The sequence below is a fragment of the Terrapene carolina genome, unplaced genomic scaffold, assembly GCF_002925995.2.
Source record: "Terrapene carolina triunguis isolate 2854851 unplaced genomic scaffold, T_m_triunguis-2.0 Scaffold211, whole genome shotgun sequence".
In the NCBI taxonomy this organism is placed as follows: Eukaryota; Metazoa; Chordata; order Testudines; family Emydidae; genus Terrapene; species Terrapene triunguis.
Genome location: NW_020664562.1, coordinates 2,951,519 through 2,974,943, shown reverse-complemented (window position 1 = coordinate 2,974,943; position 23,425 = coordinate 2,951,519). Strand labels below are relative to the sequence as shown.

Genomic DNA, 23,425 nt, shown 5'->3' with positions numbered 1-23,425 from the left:
TTCACACCCCCGCCCCCAGACAGACCCCCAGGACTTCCACGCCCTATCCAACTGCTCCCCGCCCCCTGACAGGACCCCCAGAACTCCCGACCCATCCAACCCCCTCTGATCCCTGCCTGCCTCGACCCCTCTCCACACCCCTGCCCCATATCCACACCCCCTCCCCCAGACAGACCCCCGGGACTCCCACGCCCTATCCAACCGCTCCCCGCCCCCTGACAGGACCCCCAGAACTCCCAACCCATCCAACCCCCTCTGCTCCCTGCCTGCCTCGACCCCTCTCCACACCCCCATCCCAACAGCCCCCCCCAGAACCCGTGACCCATCCAATCCCCCCTACTCTCTGTCCCTTGACTGCCCCCTCCAGAAACCCCCTGCCCCTTCTCCAGCCCCCTGGCTCCCTTACCCTGCCGCTCAGAACAGCATGTTGGGCTCTGTGCGAAGCCCGACACGTGGCTGCACTCCCCAGCGCAACACACAACCAGGTCCCTGCCCCCGCACAGTGCTGCCGGAGTGGGGCGCTGGGCAGCAGGGGAGGAGGAGCAGGGGAGGAGGAGAAGTGGGGGAGGAGGAGGAGCTGCTGAGGCCCGATGCGAATGGCCCGGCCGGCCCGCGATCTGAGAATGCAGAGAGGGAGGGAAGGGGAGTAGCTCTACATTGGCCGGGCTGGACTCCGGCAGCTGATCTGAAGCTGCGGGGGAAGGGCTCTGGCTGCGGGAGCCCCATGCGAGCGGCTGAATTTCCTGCAGCCCTGCTGCGCTCTGCATGGGGGGGAAATCCCGGACATTTGTAGCTGTTTACAAATTCCCCCTGGATGCTATTTTTAATCCAAAAAGCCGGACATGTCCGGGAAAATCCGGACGAATGGTAACCCTAGTAAAGTCAGTTGTTGTTTCACTAGGTACCCTCCCAACTTTTACTCCAAACACAATGGAAAAGTTGTTTAAAATAAATAAATTAAATAAATGTGGTACTTGTTACCAGGACTTATCATGGTAAATGTGGAAGATTAATAAACAGGAAACGAGGCAAGCTATTTTAGAAAAGGAAGTAACATTGAAGTATTGAGACAGCAGCATTTGGTTGGACTGGGAAATTCTTAAAACATATGCAGTGATTAAGAAATACAATGGGTAACCAAGGACATCATCTTCTCATTAGAATGACAAAGCAATAACAAGCAGTACCTATGGTCTTCTCAATGAAGCGTTGATGAACCCTTGAGAGAGAAAGTGAAGCACATCCCAGGGAGATAGAAATAATGTAGAGGAGTTGGCTGATTGTCAAGGTCTTTTGAGTGGATACAGTAGCTCTCTGAAACTCCTTTCTCCTCATATAAACAAGGATATGATGAAATCAGCCCCATGGAGGACAAAGAGGATTTCAAAATCCCAGCCTAGTGATATTTGATGTCAACACCTTTATTTCATAGTTAAACTATAGTTGCATGCTGTACAGGAATCTCACTCGAATATTACTTAGTTCTGACAGTCCTGCTAATTAAAGTTAAAAACAATACAAGTTTGGGGAAAACCATGATCTTCCCCAGAAGAAATGCTTTTCTTGTTATGGCAAGGAGAACCTAATTATTAAAGTGCAATTGTAGTAAAATAAGTCACTACAAAATGACAATATGCCCCATATTTATAGTTTTTTCCTCAGTGACTGTCATCAAATTCACTCTCTTAATTAAAAGTTGATTTTTCTAACTGTCATCCCTGCAAACTCAACCTGGGATTAGAAAAATCTAGGTGGTTCTTTCTACCACTTTCACTGTGATTTGTAATAGAGATTCTACAATCATAACTGACAGTTTTACAGATTATGCATGAGGCAGAATAGGTGTGAGCTCACTCGGCCATCCTGTATCCATGTTGACTTTGCAGGGCCAAGGTGTAAAATCTTTGTGTTTTCCCCCATAAAACAAACATAAATGACTCAAGCAGCAGATTTGCTGAGTAAGGAAGTGTCCTTTTAATCTTCACTCTTGTAATTGCAGAACTTTTTTGAAATACAAATCTAACTGCTTCCAGGATATAATTGTGGAGTATGGTATTAATTCTAAATTTGAACACTTCATACTACCTTTTATACAACAGGTTCTCTCTGACCCAGAAGGAATCAGTGAAGCAAAGCCTGCCAAGTATAGAGGGAGTGGTTAATTGGCTTTAATAGTCCCTGTTATCTTTGTGTAGAATGTTTAAAGGTGAAGTGCAAAGCAAAAAAAAATAAAAAAAAAAATTATGTTTGCTTTTTGGTGATTTGATTTAAAAAATAATCCTGCTTGGGTTTTTTAAGGCAGAAACACTAAGACCCTGATTCTGAGCTTGGCACATGGAGGGATGGGGGGTGTGTGTCAGAGGGACCAAAAAGTCATCTCTTGGCCTTCCAGTTTCCGAAGGCAACTGGGGGTATGTTTACACAGCAAAGAAAAACCTGCAGCTGGCCCATTCTAGCCAACAGGCTTGCAGGGCTTGGGCTGTGGGGCTGTTTCATTGCTGTGTAGACTTCCAGGCTCACGCTGCAGTCCGAGCTCTGGGACCCTCCCCAGAATCATTCATGAGTGGGGAGGGAATATTTAGTCAGACCATTTAAAACTAGGTTTTGAGAGGGGAGATTCTATTCCCATCTCACATTTAATTAAGAGTTGATGGGGTTTCCCTTCCAGTGATCCTATCCAAAGCCCTTCAGACTTGAATTTCCATTCACTTCAATGGGCTTTGAATCAGGGTCCAGCTTTCCTGTCTTCTATGTCCTCCAGCTAAAACAGGGAGGTCAGGAATGCATATTAGGACTCCTAGGTATTGTGCTAATATAAATAATTAGTATTTCTGTTATATCTTATTTAACTTGGTTTTTCCAACTTTATTTGATGCTGTCTGTACATATTCATCAAGGAGAAGTATGTTTCCTTTGCAGTATGCAGGTACACTGTTGCCACCTGTCTTGCTATTACCAGGATCATCCCAAACAATCCACAAACAAGTAGCCATTGTAGTAGCTGTGCCTTCACTTCCACAAAGGGGTTGGTGAGTTCATTTGCATAATGATAGGTCCACTGTACACACCTTTTTTATCACCAGTTGCTGCCCTCCTATAGTAGTGTAGAAGGAGCTCCCTCGCAGCACAGTTGACGCGCAGACTTCCTCCTTTCTCTTTCCAACATCAAACCCCTACCAGAACTGGATCAGTTCTCTGCCTAACGGAGGGTACATTCCTATGGAGAGGCACGGGAGGATTTGCTCCTAAAATAGATTGACTAGTGTGACATACTACTTTCAAATATTTTTTAATTATAAACATGATATTTTGAATAAACAGAGCACTTTCTATCCATTGATCTCTCAGGGTTTTACAAAGGTGGATAAACATATTACCCTTGTTTTTGTAAACATAGGAATGGAGAATTGGTTCAGATCAGGTAAATGACAACCAGAGACACTATTTGGTCTGGACAAGGTCACACATTGTAAGTTCCAATGTGAGTCCACTAGGCCACAGCAGTCACCATACTATGCATTAATTATATGGATGTATAGAAATGTGACATGATGATTGAAGTATCTTATCACTAGAGACAAACTGAACTTGCAGTTGTTATACAAAAAGACAAAACAAGGAGATTCAAAGTTATGGCTGTTACTATCTATAGTTCACACTATTGTGTTCCTATACTTTTCAGAATTTCAGGTACCAGGTACACTGTTGCCACCTGTCTTGCTATTACCAGGATCATCCCAATTTTATCAGGGCAACTCTGCAAAATGACTCCCCATGCTCGTGAAATGTTATAACATGGGAATGTTATGACATTACATTGTTGTCCTGTGATATAGTGCTCCAATACAATGTAGTGATGTGGTGTTAAAATGTAATCACATTTTGTCACAGGGCTTTGAAACAATAAAATTAAAAAGTATAATTAAATGGGCACCTTAATTTTAAACCCAAAATTTAGGTTTTGGAAAATCAAGGTTTTACAAACTCTAGTATCAATAGAAGTTTTTTCATGACTTCCCCCTTTTCTGCCTCCCCTCCCCCCAATTCCAGTAGAAACAGGTAAATATTATCCTCTGGTGTTTTTACTCAGGTATTCCAATATTATTGTAATGAAATTCATGAAAACCTGAAAGTGAAAATAACTGGAAACTGACTACAAATCAAAGTGAAACAAATTGGACAATGAAAATGGACTAAACATAAGTGTATGTGTGTGTGTGTATGTATAGACACACACTGAAAAGTAAATTATATTTAAATATTTAACTTTTTAAATTATTTATACAGGTGAAGATTTTTAAAATATGATTTTAAACTACCGGTAATTAGTTTCCCTTTAAAATATGGAGAAGAGTGAGAAATAAAGTTCTTGATTTTTATTCAAAGGGTTACATGTTTACAATTTTAAAGCCTAGATTGTTCACCACATCTGCTTGGAGTACATATTTCTAACCTGTTCTTGCCATGCCACCTCCTCAACACTGGTACATAGAAGAAATTGGAACTTTTGAACATTAAAATCCCCACTTACATCTTTTCTTATTCCAGGATGCTTCTCTGTTTCCCAGATAACTAATCATAGTTTGAAAAACATTTTAAATACACTGGAACTGCCTATCTGATTTTTATGCTTGTGAATAAAGCTTCCAGCATGAAAGTGACTTATTGTGGTTTGGGTTATTAGAGTTTCCTGGAATGATATAGTCAGAGACTTGATTTAGAAAATTAAGATTACCAAGAAAGAAGTGAGACAAACACAAGGGCAGTATAAGCAACCATAAGTCACAAAAGGCTTTCTTTTGCAACCTCTCAAGCAAGCACAAACTGAAGTGGGAGATTGAATTCTAGGGAATCTTTGAGAGAGTTACTTCTTCAGTTTATTCTATATTGCTTCACCACTCTTCTGTTGTGGTGATTGAGATTAATTGGGTGTACCTTGCTCTTTGTTCCAACTTTTCATCTCAATCAGGCTTTTTGTCCTGCTCTTTTTCTGAGATGCCCATTCAGTAGGAATCCCTGTGTAGCAATTTAAAGACTCTTACATACTTCCTATTTAGGCCCACCACCCCAGATTCTCAGTTTCCACCTACCTTCCTGGGAATTTAGGTTGGGAAGCATTTTGAGATTTACAAGCACCCTGAATGCAGGTACAAAAAATATAAACCAAACCAGTTTATTGACAAATGCCATATGGATAAACTCCCACCTCAGAATGAAGCTCTGTACATTCCTCATGATCATCCCACCTAGGCCATTCCATTTACTCAACCTTATTGTCCTGAAGGGTAACAAGAGTAAGGGTGTCTACACTTAAACACTACAGCGGCACAGCTGTGCTGCTGTAGTGCTTCAGAGTAGACACTACGTACTCTGAGAGGAAGGATTCTCCCATTGGCGTAGCTAATCCCCATCGACCTAGTGCAGTTTACATGGGAGGCGGGGTGGGGGGAATAGGCTGGTATATCTTTCACACTCCGAGAAACGTAGCTATACTGATGTAAAAATTCCTAGTATAGATCAGACCTAAGCTCTGGACCAATGGAAGAAGCACAAGCTAAGGAAGAAGAATGGTCCTGGAGAGTGGAGACCAACTGATAGATGTGCCAGTGGTATAGGGTCTTGCAGCATTGGAATACTACCTGTGGTGAGATGGCTATTTGGGTTAAATGTTGTCCACTTAAGTAGACATTATGTCAGTCTTCTGAGTGCCTCCTGCTGTTATGTTTGAAAAACAGCAACACTGCATTAATGGAAAGCTAGTGTCCAGATGAAACAGAGGTTGTCTGGCAAGTGTAAAACAGTTTTAAAGTGAGCGTAAATATAATCTGTGCCCACTTGAAGGTCACTTGGAAAGCAGTCTGAGTGTAAATGAGAATCAGGCCTAAGAGGTGTTATGGTGTCAAATCCTGCATCACTGTTCTGTGAAGATGACTATTTCTATTAATATCAAATCACTGATGTGGAAGATTTTTGATTCATTCTGCTTCATTCTACTATCTCATGGATATTGGTGCAGAAAAGTGACATCTGCTTGCAGTTTCATCATTAAAGGGGAGGAGAGAGGACACATAATTTAAGGGCTGTTGCAGTGTTGGCTTGCATTTCTAGAACTTGATATCAACATCTCTTTACAATGTTTTTAGTATTTGGTACAACTTGGCAGTAATGAGCCTGACAGCCTGTTCACTTTCAATTAGAGTAAGCCACTACTATATTGTAGAGCAAGCATAATCCACTGTTGTTCCCCAGGAGTTGGACTGGATTAATTTATAGGTCTTTTTTTAATCTAAAAGTTTGCTGATGCTTGGAAATACCGTATATAAACAAAAGATTCTCAGACCCCAGGCCTGTAGAATTTGACCTTGATTAGTTGTTTACAAGCAGAACATTTTTATTCTAAACCCGTTACCAATAAAGAACATACATTTCAAAAACTTTCAAGACAGACTACCTCTTTTACACTTGTAATAAACACATTGGGTTTAAGAGAAAGGGATGTTTTTCATGAATAAAAACTGCCAAATTTGGACAACCCATGAAGTGCTAGTCTACCCTGAACAGACACTCAATGACAATGCTGTTGTGAGACTCTTTGTTCATTGTCTGTCAATTATTTCCATGTCATAAATTAATTTCATAAATAAAAAGCAGAGGGTTTTTTGAGTGTGAGGCTTGCAAACTTAACTAGGGATATGAAAGTTAATCTGCACACATTTCATCACCACTACTAAAGGTTCTGCAAACCAACTTGCTCACTCTCTGGCAGCTTGCCTGTGCAGTGCTAAAAGGAACAAAAAGTAATGAAACTTACTGTTCCTGCTTTAATGAGCAGGAATGACTAAATGCACCCAAGAAGCAGATCTGCTGAGTAAAAAGGTGCCACTCTTATGCAGTCACTTGTCACTTTAAAGTGCAGTTCTGCTGTGCTAATGTTTGAATTCCGTCTCCTAAGGGTTAACATTCAGATTTTTCCAATAGTCGCCTTCAGCTCTATGCCCCAGTCATACGTGCGTACAACTAGGGCAGTACAGCCAATACTTTTGCTTGTGTTTATTGGCTCTTTCCTGCTATAGATGAGGCAGAGTTATTGTTATGCTTTCAGAGCTATTTATACCCTTCTTTGTGTGTGTGTAATACTTATCTGGCAAGGGGGGGCACCCGTCTGCCTCTCACTGGACAAGGCTGCACAGATGCAGTGGGAAGAGAGTGACCCACATGGCGACAGTGTACATGAAGAGGTACATGTCTGAGAGAGTGCATGTATTAAGGGAGTAGATGAATCAACTGGAGATGAATGGGTCACAGAGAAGCATAATACATTGGTGTCCCAGATCTCTCACAAAAGTGGAATGTGTAGGAAAGGGGACAAGTCACCAGCAGTACCCTCTTACCCCTTCAGTCTTGCTTGTATTAAGGGAGGAGGAAGGAAGACTCTGGTAATTGCCCTTGGAATATGCCCTGGTTTGGAACCTGGTAGTGCATTTGACCTCCTGTGTATCTTTAAATGTATAGTTTAGTGGGCTGTGGTCAGGACTAGTAGTCTGGAACTCCAGAGTTCTAATTCCAGCTCTCTTACATGGACTTTTTCTGTAACCTGGAGCAAATTATTTCACCTGTATGCACGAGTTTCCCCAAAATTGGGGTAGGGGAAATAATACTTATATCACATGTGTGACCAGATGAGTTGTGAAGACTCATTCATTAAGTTTTCTTAGTGACCTTCAATACTCTCTCTTAATCTGGACTAAGATGCAGTAGAACAAAAATCCTCTGACCGTATTTCATCATCACTTTCATTTCTGGCTATGATGAGATCCAGATCAGCCAGTTGCTGCGATGTAAAGTTTGTTATCCATTCTGATTAAAGTGCTCATGATTCTGAACTATGCAGGAGGATGCAGGCATCAATAACAAAATAAGTGTCCCTCAAATTTCTTTCCAAATGTCTTCCTGCCTGCTACCACCTAATTGTTACAAAACTGACTGCCAATGTGCAAAAAGTGAGGCAGGCATGCTCTCCATCCCAATGACTTTGCTTCTGGCGCTGCTAATTTTGGATGATATTAAAATATATTACCCCAGGCACCCTAGACCTATGAAAGTTAGAATAAATAACTTGTGGATGAAGTTCAAGTGAATGTCAAGCTTCTTAATGAAGAGGTAACATGAAAGTATTTGGAGTTTTGTTGTTTTGATTTGATTGCTGATGAACCTATTCTCCAGAGCACTCACACATAGGTTTTAGTGGACATTACGAAAGAGAACTGTTGAGTTTCTGTTAACTTAATAATGACTAAGACTAGATCAAAGAACTGGCCTATCCTCTCTGTGGACTCCAGTGGAGAGTCCCCATGGTCCTTATGACTCCTGCATGAGGGAGATGGAGAAGAATGTGCCCCCAGGAATCACTCTAGGAGTTTGCTCCCAGAAGAACTCTAATCTAGGAAATATGTGAGCCAGTTTTGTGCCCCATAGATTTGGTCAATTTGGTCATATTCAGGCTTAATCTGCGACTTCAAGATCTACCTTTTAAATCACAGCCTGTTTTTGACCTTCATCCTCCTTAGAGTTAGAGAGGGGTCACTTACCCCAGCTGCAGTCTGTGCTCTCTAGTCTAGTGTTCATAGTGAAATGTGAACTGCTCAGGAAGTTATATGAAAAGGACATTAGGAGCAGATTCTACCTTGATTACTGTTCCGTGCAACCCTATTGAAACTCCCGTGATAACACAAGGGTGTAGCTCAATGTAAAATTTAGCCTATCACAAAATTATGAGTCCATTAAACAGACTCTTATGAAATATCTTCACATTGAAGTAAAATTGTAGAAATTACATAGGAATAAGTTAAATGGAAAATTTAGATGGAAAATTAAGAACTTGAACAGAAACTGTCATTTTCTTTCCCTCTCCCCTGCTGGAGCAGAGGCATTAAAAGGGGGCATAAAAAGGTCAAATTTACATAAACATTCCAAACTATTTTGCTTTGCTTATGAAACCCAAAGAACAGCTTTGCTTCTGGAGGAGCACAAATTCTATGTCAAAGTCTTAAAATAAATGGCAATATTTCACCAGAAATTCTGTTTCTGCACAGGAAACAGATGATTTTCACACAATTCTAGTAGAGCACATTGGCTAATAGTCTCAAGGATTTCTTAATGTTTAGACATATGAAGAGAATGATTTGGGACCTATTTCAAATTACTCTCCCTCACATGGATTCTACGCTGCAGTGACTGATTGGAATTACATCAGTGCAAAACCCACATTAAGATTGATTTGGACTACAGACATTTTCTCTGATGCAACTATACTCTTGCAAATTCCTAACATGAACACATGTGTTAATGCAAAACAGGGATTGCACTAGTGTGACTTGCCCTGGCAACTTACTGAGGGCGAGCCCCACTGTACACTGGTTCAACACGTCTCTACTGGAGGTTTGCACTAGTGTAGCTTCCCTGGTTTAGCTCCACCTGTGGAAACAAATCTGCATAGGGATGGCTTCAGTGAGATCAGAACTAGACCATTTCTCTCTGCCACCTCTTGTTCATAATAAAAGGTAAGTTAGAGTTAATTAGAGTATTACAGGAATATTCTCTTTATAAATGAAGATGATAGTTACTTTAAAACTAGGTCGTGTTTCTAATTATAACAAAAGGAAGAACTGTTTGTAGATGCGATAGGGAATGTTTAGGAAAAAGCACAGAGGCTCTCAGACTTAAATAGACACCATTTCCAGATGACATCTTGTGTATATTACACTGCAAAATCCCCATGGAAAATGGGAAAGCACGAGTAGACAGCTTTCAACTTTTAGTGTAGAATTTATCTCAGAGGACTGGAAGAAGGCAGACATTATGAAAGCAGCTGACAATATCCTATGAATTAACTCCTTTCACAGGTTTCCTGATTACATTAAGGAATTCACTAGATGTAACACAGGAAAATCCTAGTGAACCTAAGTACAGTTCAAGTAGTGTCAGTGTCTCTTCCCTGGAGATGGTCCCTCCACATCAGGATTGGGTCATGCTGGCATGACAGTCAGGGGGAACTTGTACAGCTATTGTCCATCCATGCCCCACCACCACATCTTTGCCACGCTCCAGGAGTTTGGGATGCCAGAGAACTTCCTTCGTGTGATCCGAGAGCTGTACGAGGGGTGCAGCACCACCATCCAATCGATCGAAGGGGAGATCGCCGAGATCCCGATCTGGAGCGGAGTAAAGCAGGGCTGTCCCCTCAGCCCCATCATCTTTAACCTCGCCATGGAGCCGTTGCTGCGAGCGATCTCCAACGGCCCAGATGGCTTCATCCTCCACGGTGAGAGGGTGAGCATCCTGGCTTACGCGGACGACCTGGTCTTGACCGTGGACGACCCACAGAGCCTCCAAGGTATGCTAGACGCCACCAGTCGAGCTGCCGACTGGATGGGGCTCCGCTTCAATGCGAAGAAGTGCGCAACTCTGCACATTTACGGCTGTAAAAGGGACTCGGTGGAGGCGACAGGGTTCCAGATCCAGGATGAGCCCGTCATCCCCCTGGCAGAGGGGCAGGCATACCAGCACCTGGGCATGCTGACTGGTTTCCGTGTCCGGCAGACACCTGAGAACACCATCCAGGAGATCCTGCAGGACGTCGCCAAGTTTGACGCCTGCGTGCTGGCACCGTGGCAGAAGATAAACGCCCTGAACACCTCCTGAACACCTTCCTGATCCCACGCATCTCGTTCACCCTAAGGGGATCCGCTGTGGCGAAGGTGCCCTTCAACAAGGCAGACAAGATCATCCGGCAGCTGGTGAAGAAGTGGCTGTTCCTTCCCCAAAGAGCCAGCAACGAGCTGGTCTACATCGCCCACAGGCATGGCGGCGCCAACATCCCCCGCATGGGAGACCTGTGCGACGTTGCAGTGATCACCCACGCCTTCCGCCTGCTGACATGTCCCGACGCCACGGTACGGAACATCGCGGTGAACACCCTGCGTGACGCGACAGAGAAGCGGATCGGCAGAGCCCCCTCCAGCCAAGACATCGCCACCTTCCTGAGCGTCTCCCTGGATGGGGAATTTGGATGGGACAGGCGCGACATCGCTTCACTGTGGTCCCGCACTCGCAACGCCACGCATCGCCTGGGGAAGCACATTGGCTGCGGCTGGGAGTGGTGCGAGGAGCGCCAGGAGCTGGGAGTCCTGGTGCCGCAGATCAGGTCTGACGACAACACCATCGTCATCCCGAGCACCAGGGGCTTGCTGGAGAGGACCCTGAAGGCCGCCATCCACTCGCTGTACATGGAAACCGTGAAGCGTAAACCGGACCAGGGTGAAGCCTTCGAGTTGACCAGCAAGTGGGACGCCAGCAACCACTTCCTCGCTGGGGGTGGCTTCACCTGTTTCACCAACTGGCGGTTCATCCACCGTGCCCGGCTCAACTGTGTCCCGCTCAACAGAGCCGTCCGCCACAGGAACCGAGACAAGCATTGGAGGAAGTGCAGCTACTCCAACGAGACCCTGCCCCATGTCCTGTGCAGCTGCAAACCCCACTCCAGAGCCTGGCAGCTGCGCCACAACGCCATCCAGAACTGCCTGGTGAAAGCCATCGCACCACGCCTGGGGGAGATCTCTATGACCTGCTCCCTCCCCGGTACTGACAGCCAGCTACGACCTGACATCATCATCACCGATGGGGCCCAGAAAAAGATCATCCTCGTCGACATCATGGTCTCCTTTGAGAACAGGCCCAGCGTTTCGCGAAGCCTGAGCTCGTAAGCTGGAAAAGTACACCCCCCTGGCCGACACCCTGAGAGCAAAGGGCTACGAGGTGCAGATGGACGCCCTGATCGTCGGAGCCCTGGGCGCCTGGGGACCCCTGCAACAAGCGTGAACTGCGGACCTGTAGGATCGGTTGATGCTACGCACGGCTCATGCAGCGCCTCATGGTCTCAGACACCATCCGATGGTCCAGGGACATCTACATCGAACACATCACCGGCCACCGACAGTACTAGGAGGCGTGAGCCGGAGTGACATCGTTCTCCCAGTACGAGAAAGGGACCAAGAGACTTCCTCCGTTGGATCATATGAACTGGAACCATAAACTCCTTGAACATTAAATCTCACCAAATGAGGGTCAATCCATCCTCATCATCATATCCACTCATTATACTCTACACCCGAACATAGCCACTTTATGAACTTCATACCTTCACATCTCAATGTCTGTACTTTGACCCATCAACCTTTTGCCCCCAATTGGGGATATTTCAGATTATGTATTCCTTATGCCACCCGATCTAAAACCAAACTTTGCACCCCTCGATAATCTGTACATTATTCCCTGATAACCAGAAACTTCTATGCTTAAACTCTGTACCGTTCACTTTTTTTTTTAATCATCATCTTAATAAAATGTTTAATTCTGTGGATACAGGAGTTCTGCACGTGCCCAGTGCTCTCGGCCTGGTATCTTTCACAAGCACCAAATTCCTTTTTAAAGCCAAGAGGGACAAATACTGATCTCATTTACACTGGTGTAAAATCAGGGCCTCTCCAGCAGTGTAAGTCAGATTCCCTAACTCCCAGGCACATTCTTTAGCCAGAAGACTATCTTCATTAAAGGCATACTTTTGTGTTGTGGCTGCACCAAGAGTTATTCATTGATAGATAAGTAGATTTTTATCATTGGTGTTAAGAATTGAGTTTTACTAATATTGAACACTAGCATGTGCACTGAGAAATAGGAGCTCTTAACTCATAGTATCAAGGGGATGGAAGTTCAGAAACCAATAAGTCTGTCCAGATTGGAATGGAACTGTTAAGGGCCTTGTGATTAATTTAAAGGTAATTAAACTGATTAATATTGTAAAGAAGTGGGAAACAATTGGTATAAATAAATGGAGACTTTTAAGCTGGGAGAAACAAGTGCTATTGAAATACTAAAGGGTTTGGTGCTGGTGTTAAGAATGGGCTAAAAGTTTTGGATTTAAATAAGAGCCATACAAAGTTCAAGCCCAAACCAAAGTTTTTCTGACCTTCAAAAAAGTTTGGCTAATATTTGTTCTTTTCATGGACTTCCAAGTTATAGACAGAAATGGAAAGGTTGAAATAACTGGTTCTTGCAATATTTCTAGTTAACTGGAAGAGACAAGTATTACCCAAAATATTGCAGCATAGCCTATTTTAATGAGATTTCTTTTCCAGTTTTGAAGACTCATGAGATTCAGGCAAGCATCCAATCTTTTGGGTGTTTATCTGAACCTAGAACTAAATTCACCAGGGGCGTAGGGAGAATTTGACCCCAAATCCGAGCTCTGAAATAAGAGAAGGAGGACATAAAACCATGGGTATAGGTAACATTAAAGCTCATCATTTGACCTCATCTGTAACACATTAGGATCCTGTGGTGGTTTCAGAGCTTAGGTATTGTTTAAAAAATGTATTCCCAATGCTAGCTGTATTGATGGCAGGCAAATACTACACATTGTTTAACTTTAATTTTTCCTATTCCTATTTTGTCAGTTTAGTTATCTTCTCTTAATTTTCTTTTATTGGTTATGATACTTTCATCATGGGTCACTGCTTCTTTCTCAACATTTTACAGTGATAACTTTAGTGGCACTCAGAGTATGCAGTGCTCATTGTTTCAGACATGTATTTTTGTCTGGGATTTGCATTGTTAAAGTAAACATTTTCTCAGTTTTTTGCAGACTGAGAATCATACGAGGAACGAAGGAAGGGATTTTCAAAAGTGCCTAAGTGATTTAGGAGCTGACCTAAATGGGGGGTGCTTTAGAATATCCGACCCAAAAGCTGTAGTGTGTAAAGAAAGCTAATGACGCTGGAGATTTCTCCAGTGAAGAGAAAGAAACTTGGTAGCATCTTTAAATCCTAAAGACCAAGTTCTGGCTCTACTTACAAAACATGTGTGTGTGTTTGTGTAGTGAGTCTCTGAATTTTTCTTTCTGTGCACGGCAAATGCAGGCAGAACTGCCTGGATGGGAGAGCAGTGGGGGCTGCTACAGCTGGTGCTGAAAGGAGCAATATGTGTTACCAAGTTCCTGTTTGCAGGTGTCTTTAGCTTCCAAGCCACCTTACAGCACCTCTAAGGAGTGCTACTAGGCATGCCAAGCCTTGATATAGCACTGCAGAGTAAAATCAGCCTGTTCTTACAGAAGTGCAACTGTGGCTGTGGGGAAAAGTTTGCCTGCGTCTCTTAGCACCCCTAATACACTTTTACTCAACATGAGACAGAATTTAGCCCTAGCTATGGCAATTTATGATTTTTTAGGATATGCAGATTAGAGGGGAAACAATGGTGTGAAAGCCTCCAGGGTAGCCCAAGAGAGATTAATAAGGAAGCAGTGAATTTCAGAGAACAAGCTGTGCTCTATTTAAAGTGCTGTATAACCTGTTTATCTTAATAAAAGCATGTACATTTAATTTGTCTTGGGGAATGAGTTTCAACTATTTGAGCACATAAGGACATGCTATATACCCTAGTTCAAATTACTCACAATTTTCATAAGAGTGTCCAGCACACGATTCACACTTAATATACCCCAGACACTCGTTTTAGCAAATATCCAAAACATAACCCCAAAGGAAGATAAGGTGTACAAGATGAGGTAGGGTGCTCTGTTAAAATGTGTTCAGCTAATAAATTAAGAAATATGTAGAGTGAGTTCTCAAAGTGTCACGGTTTTGTTAAAGCACCATGGAGGGGATGGGGTGTACTGGGTTTGAGGAGGAATTCTGATAACACAATCTCTACGCAAAAGAATAAATGGACACAAATCTGACATCAGGAATCATAACATTCAAAAACCAGTGGGAGAACACTTCAACCTCTCTAACCACCCAGTGACAGACTTGAAGGTGGCAATTTTGCAACAAAAAAACTTCAAAAACAGACTCCAAAGAGAGACTGCTGAACTTGAATTAATATACAAATTAGATACAATTAACTTAGGTTTAAACAGAGACTGGGAATGGTTGGGTCATTACGCTAATTGAATCTATTTCCCCATGTTAAGTATCCTCACACCTTCTATGGGTCATCTCAATTATCACTTCAAAAGTTTTCCCCCCCCTGCTGATGATAGTTCATCTCAATTGATTGGCCTCTTACAGTTGGTATGGCTACTTCCACCTTTTCATGTTCTCTGTATGGATAAATATCTTCTTTCTGTGTGTTCCATTCTATGCATCCGATGAAGTGGGCTGTAGCCCACGAAAGCTTATGCTCAAATAAATTTGTTAGTCTCTAAGGTGCCACAAGTACAGCTCTACACTGATATAACGCTGTCCTCGGGAGCCAAAAAATCTTACCGCGTTATAGGTGAAACCACGTTATAGTGAACTTGCTTTGATCCACCAGAGTGCGCAGCCCTGCCCCCCCCCGGAGCGCTGCTTTTCCACGTTATATCCGAATTCGTGTTATATCGGTTCGCATTATATCGGGGTAGAGGTGTACTCCTGATCTTTTTGATAACACAAAGGAGAACTCTTCAGCCTCCATTCCAACTTCCTGGATTTTGATGGTTCTTATTCTCTTGTTGGATTCTGAAATCCAAACCAATTAGCTGATGATGGATGGAAAGAAAAAGAAGGGTTTGGATTAAAAAAAATTCCAAGAACCCATAATCTGCTCCACTGAGAATAACAAACTGCAGATGTAAGAAATTTAAAAGAGCGTATTTAAGAAAGAAAAGAAACCACCTTTCATTAGTTGGGAATTCTAGCTCCCTCCCTGCCTCGAAGGGATCACCAGTATATGTTTCTAATACAATGGCATTTGTTCTTGTTCTTAAAGATATATTGTTGTTTGCCTTTAAGGCTTTGCAACACAAAAGAGCAAATGCAGGCTTTCTTTTGTGAAGTGAATCCTGAAGACTTGTGCAACCTTAGCAGAGTTTATTCTCCATAATGTAAATCTTCAGTGAAGGAAAAACATCCATCTGTGCAGAGTATTGTCATCCAAATTGTGTAGAAAATCCCTCAACCTCCATGGCTGACTTTTGTTCTTGTTTGTAAATTCAGCTTTGATTAGTATTCCATTGATTAGTCTTCCATATCACATTCTGTTAGGATAAACATTATTCTAGAAGAGTTAGGTTTCAAAACATATTTCATTTGTAAAGGCGGGTGTTGCAGTGTAGCCAAACAAACCAAGTGAGAAACGTGGCTCTGCTTGATATAAACAACTCCAAAAAAAGAAAGAAGCACTAAATTTGGGAAAGAACTTGGGGAATTCGTTCCTTAAGTGTTCTGATAATGCTGAGAAAACAAAGTGGTTTGATCTGTATTTATACCACAGTATCATTTCATAGGAAGGATTACCCTTTACTTGTACTTCAATCATTTATATTTTCAGATAACACAGTCTTGTCATGAACAAACTAAAAAAGTTAACATGAACAGTACATCAGGGGCGTACTCCTACTCCCACTGAAGCTGGTGTCAAGACTCCCATTCATTTGAGTGGTGCAGGATCAAGTTTTAATTTAGTTTGAGATTCTGAATGACACTTGAATATTCTCTTCTCTTTTATTATTATGAGGAGCTTATTCTAGCATAATGACAACATACAACAGGTGGTGCAGAAGTTGAAATAAACACAATAGAAATATGGTAATTGCTCATTGGTTAATGTTGCAATTGATTATATCATGCCTCAGACATATCACAGACATAGAAGAAATATATGACATAATCTTTATATGATTGAATTAATCCTAGATCTTTGGCTACCTCACATGTACCTGGCCTACTAATTCATCTCTGCTTTGTATTCACCAAACCTCTGAGCCACTTCAGTCACTGTTGAAAAGATCTCCCAAACACAGCCTGTTGGAGGGAGATTTACTATTTTCTCCCTAGAGACAGAACTTATTCCCTTTCATAAGTGCTGGAACTAGGGGTGCTGGGGGTGCTGCTTCACCCCCTAGCTTGAAGTGGTTTCCATCATATACAGGATTTACAGTTTGATTCAATGGCTCTCAGCACCCCCACTATACAAATTGTTTCAGCACCCCTGCTTACTTTCCTCCCTCCCCCTGAAAAAATTACTAGTCCAAGATGCAGACTGGTGGATTTAAGGTCCAGTATCTTAGACCCTGTGTGACAGAGCAACTTGACATTGGAAGTTTGGAGTCTCAGAGAAGAAAAAAATAAGTTTTTAACAAGCAGGGCTTATTCCCCTATTTGTTTATTAGGCCTCCAGTCTAGGTGGGTCAGGGCTCCCCTTTCATGCCAGTGTAACTAGGCTAAGACGGTCCAGTTTCAGGAAAAAGACTATGAAGCAGGCCCTGGGAGGCTTGTCAGTGAAAAACAGGTATGTTTCATTGACAGAGTGGGAAAAATGATGCCTGCCTGTCAATCTTCTTTTTGCAAAGCATGCTGGGAAGGGGTAGAGTCTGGGGCCCTATAAAATGCAGACTCTTGACAGTCAGCACCTTCTGCTGTCCTGGAGGTCTCCTGTGTGAAAGACCTTTTTAGTTCTATATAGATGATTCTGAAAACTGTCTTACTGACCACTTTGGGGTAACTCTTTTATGTAATCTTTTGTCTGGGAGCCATTGGGGATATCCTGCAAGGTTGCTGAGTGCCCTTAACTCCCTTTGAGGTCAATGGAGCCCACAAGACTGGGCCCTTTGAGACTGCCGGACCAAAGAACACCCAGGCTCAAGTTCCTAGTGAAAAGACTGTCTAACTGACAGATCTGAAAATTTAAGTCAACCTGGGATCTGAGAGTCAAGCTGGATCTTTCCTGCTCATATGACCATCCTCAACAATAATGATCTCACAGGCTACCTCTGCAGCTTCACTCTATGCAGAGGAATTGTGCACCTGTGACGCAGTTGTTTTCAGTGGAGTTGTGGAGCTGTAACTGTCTTCTGTGTGGTTGTAGAGGTATAAAATGAGAGCAGAATTGAGCCCTTCAGTTGGAATTTACTCTGCAGTGCTATTGATGCCCAAGTAGAAATGGAATCCAGCTCACTCTTAGCTGCGCTGGTTCTGCAGGGTGAACAGGAGTAAAAATTTTATTTAAAGTCAGCAGATATGGCTCTCGGTACATGCAGGGAGAAGATATGAGAAAAAAGGTGCCATTTGTGCCATACTCACTTTATAGAATAGACTCACCAAAGCCTGCTTAATGGAACTTCTTTTTCTCATAGCTTCCCCCGCTCCCCCATTAGCAGGAAGTTTTATGTGACTTGCAACTAGCTGAAAATAAAATTGCCAGAGCAGGAGTGTTTGGGGTTTTTTATGTCTCTACATGCTCTGAGAGAGAAAGAACTACCTTAGGTTCTATGCAAGAATCAAGAAATTAACTGGATCTAGGCATATAGGACAGAATTACTTCCAGTTACTCTGGAAAGCCTTTCAGATGGGCTTCTGAGTCTAGAGAGCTGCTGGCCCACAAATACATGAAGGATTAGAAAGGAAGTCAAGGTGGGCTCACTGGATAATGGCTGCTATATTCAAGCAGCTCTCAATACCAAGCATCATGTTATAATAACAAAACATTGTTGTGGATGGGATTTTCAGAAGTGCTATGCCCTAGTTTAATTACACTTTCATTGCTGTGGAACTACCATTGACTTCAGTGGGAGCAGACCAGACCGTAGTGTTGAACACTTTTGCAAGTTCCACCCACCTTGCAGCAGCAGTTTGCCCTGAGCCCCCAGCAGAGAAGCCGTTCTGTCCTACAGCAGTGTCAGCTATAGGGAGTTCTGAGACCCATTTGCAGAAGGAAATAAAGTACTCACAAGTGCTAAAATATTAAATCTCACACTTTTAAATGTCAAAATGTCCCTAACTCTGTCTCTGGAAAATACAGAGATTTTTTTTCACCCAATTTATATTTTAAAAAAATCTTGAATTATTTTAAACATCAAAATTAAGTGAAAAAATTCTGGGGAATGCATTCATTTTTAAAAACTTTGTTCCCAACTACAGTAAGACTAAAATAGAGGATGGTGGATGATGTTTTGTATGGTTATACATTTCCAGTAACAACATATATGTCAAAACCTTTAGAGTACATCCAATCTGCTATGGACTTGTGGCCTGTTCTATAAAATGCAGAGCTGGTAGAAAAATTCCTATTAAAGTTTTTTTATGTCAGAATTTGGCAATTTGTCAAAATTGAAACCTTTTTGCGGAGATGGTTTGATTTTGAAAAAGTTCTGAGCTGGAACTTTGCCAGCCAACCCACCTGCTGGACTGCTTTTGGAGTCAGGGACCCCAGGGCTCCTAGGGTCTGTGGTTCTGGGGCAGCCTGCCATGTGAATTACCCCAGAACTAGGGTTCTATTTCCTTTCATGGAGAATCTTGAAATTATTGGATTTTGTTCCAAATTGGAGCTAAACCAAAATTTCAAAATATCAAAATCCTCCACGAAAAGGAGTTAGTTACCTTTCTCCACCCAGCTCAAATAAATATCTTTGTAACTGAGCCTTCATAGTATCTCTAAAGAGGCATTGTTGTCTAGCATGCAGACCGAGAGACAGGAGTGCTAGGTTCCCAGTTCTTCAACTGCCCACTGAGTCACCTTGGGCAAATCATTTAACTTCTGTTTTAGTTTCCTTGTCTATGAAGTAGGATAATCTTATTTTCTTCCCTCACAGGAATGTTGAATTTTCATTTATTATTTGTAAAGAGCTTTGAGAGTCTCATATAGGAGATTATAGAAGTACAACATAGCAGTATTGGTGCTGATGATATCTGGAGTCCAAAAGTAACTTACATCTGTTAAAAAAAAATTTCCCCATAGAGTGTGTCTGTGTCATGTTTATGAGAAGAGACCACAATGGCCAAACCTAGAAAGTGTCCTTTTTAAAGAGATTGGAGAAAGGTTTCTGAGCCAGAATACAATCTGTGACATGTGACAAAGCTGGCTAATTTACATGAACATCCCCCAGTATCTTGTGTATATCTTTTTTTTTGGCTTGAAACCCTTATCTTCCTGCTAAGGTACATCGGCTGTTCTGAGACACTATGTCATGAGAATGGTAAGATAGCATCTTATCTTATAGGGAAGTACATTTTAGTAAGTTTTAAGAAAAAGATTAGGTAGTTATAGTGTATGAATAAGAACAGCATTTGCAGTAGATTGTGTAAAATAACAATTTGGGGCACAAATGGCTCGCCAGCTGGAATCAAGAAGAAACTTCCATTGTGTTTACAGTATCACACAGTTGAGTACATTATAGGTTTCTGGCTTGCTCTGAAGCAATGAGCATTGGCTGCTGTTAGACAGTATGTTGATATGGTTTGTACTGCTATTCCTAAAATGAATATAAATTAAATGTAATTATTCTCATATGTTCTGTTTCAGGGAAAACCGAGGCTGTAATCAAAAACTTCAGCCCACACTACCAACGCCAGTATGCTGTTGCTTTTTGTAAGCACATACAAAATGAACTGGAACAGCACCGAAACTTCCAGTCTCAATTCCTGAAAACCAAGGTAAGAGGAAATCTTGGAGGAATCCTAGGTTCCATGATGTTGCCTGATAGCTCTGCCCTGCTAACACAGAAACAGCCAGACCTTATTAGCATAACTATCTTAAATATACACAAAATGCACTCTGAAACTCAAGATTACATCTGTAACCAAAAGAGGCAGAATTTCAGAAGTGCTGAACACCCGCAACTCCAGTTAAAGTCAGTGAGAACAGCAGATACTCAGGACCTCTGAAAATCAGGGCCAAAGTATCCTAACAGTGACATATATATAAGAAATAAATAATGTATTTCCATTTTCCTTACTTATATTTTTGGCTATCTTTTTAATGGCCTGTAAATTTGGACACAAAACATCTTGAGTGCATCTCGTTTACAGTTAAAAGCCATGTATGTTTAAAGCTATGGTGTGTGCATGATTGGATAGATCTGTAACAAACTTGCAAGTGCAGATGTAGTTAGCATCCCAGCCAGAACTGTTTTCTTTTCGCACATGGTAAAAATGTTAAAGATGTGTATAAGTGTGACTTCAATTGCTGTGTTTGAGGCCTTTTGAAAATTTGGCTCTGTTTTGTGGTTTAGACATGAAGTAACTTGTATTACCTTTTTGGGGAAGAGAATATTTTGGAATAAGAAAAATACTGATATGAAACATACGTTTCAATGGGGATCAGATTTGGTGTGGAGGGGAGGAATAGTGGGGTTCTGATCACTTGCAAAGTTTTGTAGGTATCTCAGGATAAAGTCGATACGCAATGGTTAAGGCTGCGAGTCTGTCACGGAAGTCATGGATTCCATGTCTTTCTGTGATCTCCATGACTTCTGCCACTGGCAGGTGTGACTGACCCCAAGGCCAGCCGCACTCCTCCCCACCCCCCATAACAATGGCGCTCCCAGGCTGCCCCCCGCCAGCAGCGTCGGTGGCAGTCCTGGGTCGGTGGGGCCGTCCCCTGCTAGCAGTGGAGGTCCCATGCTGCCTCCCCCCCCCAGCACCAGCGGGTACCCCGGAGTCCCTCCCCCAAGCACCATCAAGTGCCCTGGAACCCCTCCCCCCAGCACCAGCGGGCGCTCTGGAGGCCCCCCCCCAGCACCAACAGGCATCCTGGAGACCACCCCCCCAGCACCAGCAGGTGCCCCAGAGTCTCTCCCCCCAGCACCAGCGTGTGCCCCGGAGGTCCCCGCCCAGCACCAGCAGGTGCCCCAGAGCCCCCCCTCCAGAGCCGCAGCTGTGCCCCTGGAGTTCCACAGAACACCAAAAATTTAGTCAAGGGTATAGTACAAGTCATGGCCAGGTCACGGGGCTGTGAATTTTTGTTTATTGCCTGTGACCTGCTCATGACTAAATCTGAGCTTAATTATGGTGGACGTTTCTGTGGGAGAGTTAGCCAAATCTGTAAACCATGCCTGCAGGATTCCATAGAAAAGGCCAACACTTGTCAAACTAATTCATGGAATAATCTAAAGAAGCATGTACGTACGGTTTTGATAAGGGAAGGAAATTCAGAGAAGTTGACCATAATTGAGAGATAGGTGCTAACTTAAGCATTTCACTAGGATTGGCCTGAAATCACAAGTCCTCGCCTTGAGAGGTGTGAAACCTCATAGTTTATACTGTTTATGTGGGCTGGCTAGGCAAAGAACCAGCACTCAAACACAAGCATTGCCCTTCGAAAAGATATATATGTAATAGGGACAGCAAAGCCAAAAAAGTATAAATGAAAGAAACGTGAAATATTTTATGCCCATAGAATTGATTCTTTCAATCATAAAGTTAGTCTCCAAAATAAAATGGTCTTTTAACATGTAATGGAGAAGCACCTGGGAACAATGGGCCAGTTCTGCTGCAGAACTGACATCTAAAACAAAAGATTATTAATGAACTTGCTAATATTACCACCATGAAAACTGAAAGGTTAATAAGAACTCCTCTGCCACAGAAATCTAGAAATAAGTTTGGAGAGAATTAGGCCCACTAGCGCCCAACCCTCTGAAGCCATATGAATTCAATCACCTGGGTTGCATCTACTTGATTCAAACAGAAGATCCTTACTCTGAATTTCAAGAGAAGGCCCAAAGAGCTCCCAAATGGTCCTTGCTAATATGCCCTCTGGAAAATGTAGAAGGAAAACCTTCAGAATAGCCAGTATTTGTGCAAAATGCTTTCAAATCTGATCACTTTCTTTTTAGCCCCCTGTGGAATCTGGGATGATCTTGTATGAAGCAGAGTTGTTGCATTTTGCTGAAGATCTGAAGAAATGGAAGGAGAGATATATTGTGATCAGAAACGACTATGCAGTGCAGAGCTTTGAGAGCAAAGAGGTAAAGCTGCTCTAGGGTGACCAGATGTCCCAATTTTATAGGGCCTGTTCCGATATTCGGGCTTTGTCTTATATAGTGTTACCCCCCCATCCTCTGTCCCAATTTTTCACACTTGCTATCTGGTCACTCTAAGCTTCACTCTCGCATGTTACTGCTTCCGTGTGGAGTTGGTAACATATGACTGGGTCTGTTGCACCTCATTCTTTCTATTAGATTAAAAAAAATTACTGAACTCAATATTCCCAAACTTGTCGATAATCTGAATAGGAGTGGATTCTAGGCTAATGCAGATGCTGTTTTATTATGAATGGATCAAATTCTGAGCTCAGATAAGCAGGTGCAACATCCATTAAGCACTTTTCATCTATCAAACGTTTTGCAAGTATTTACAATTAATCTTCACAACACTTCTGTCTTCCCCATATATATCCATCTATCAACATTTCTAAGGGGTCTGTCACTGTAGTACCTAACCAGTGTTTCTGGAACTGGAATTTAACTAGCAATTTATCTGTTGATTCCCATATACCACCATGCAGCTTTCTGTTTAGCCGGAATGTTGGCCCTGCAATAGTGCCAATGTCCAAACTAGTTTTAGCCATCAAACTAAGTAGATATAGCTTGAAAGTTGCACAATACCAGATA

The 23,425-nt window shown here is 42.5% G+C and overlaps 1 protein-coding gene across 1 annotated transcript in view; it reads left to right on the top strand.

The window, feature by feature from the left end:
- LOC112103416 (protein Niban) overlaps positions 1 to 23,425 on the top strand; it is a 115,188-nt gene that overhangs the window by 35,628 nt on the left and 56,135 nt on the right. The window contains exons 2-3 of the mRNA XM_024195149.3: positions 20,335 to 20,465; positions 22,649 to 22,780. Of these exons, the coding sequence (XP_024050917.2) occupies positions 20,335 to 20,465; positions 22,649 to 22,780 (263 nt within the window). The remainder of the gene's footprint in view (positions 1 to 20,334; positions 20,466 to 22,648; positions 22,781 to 23,425) is intronic.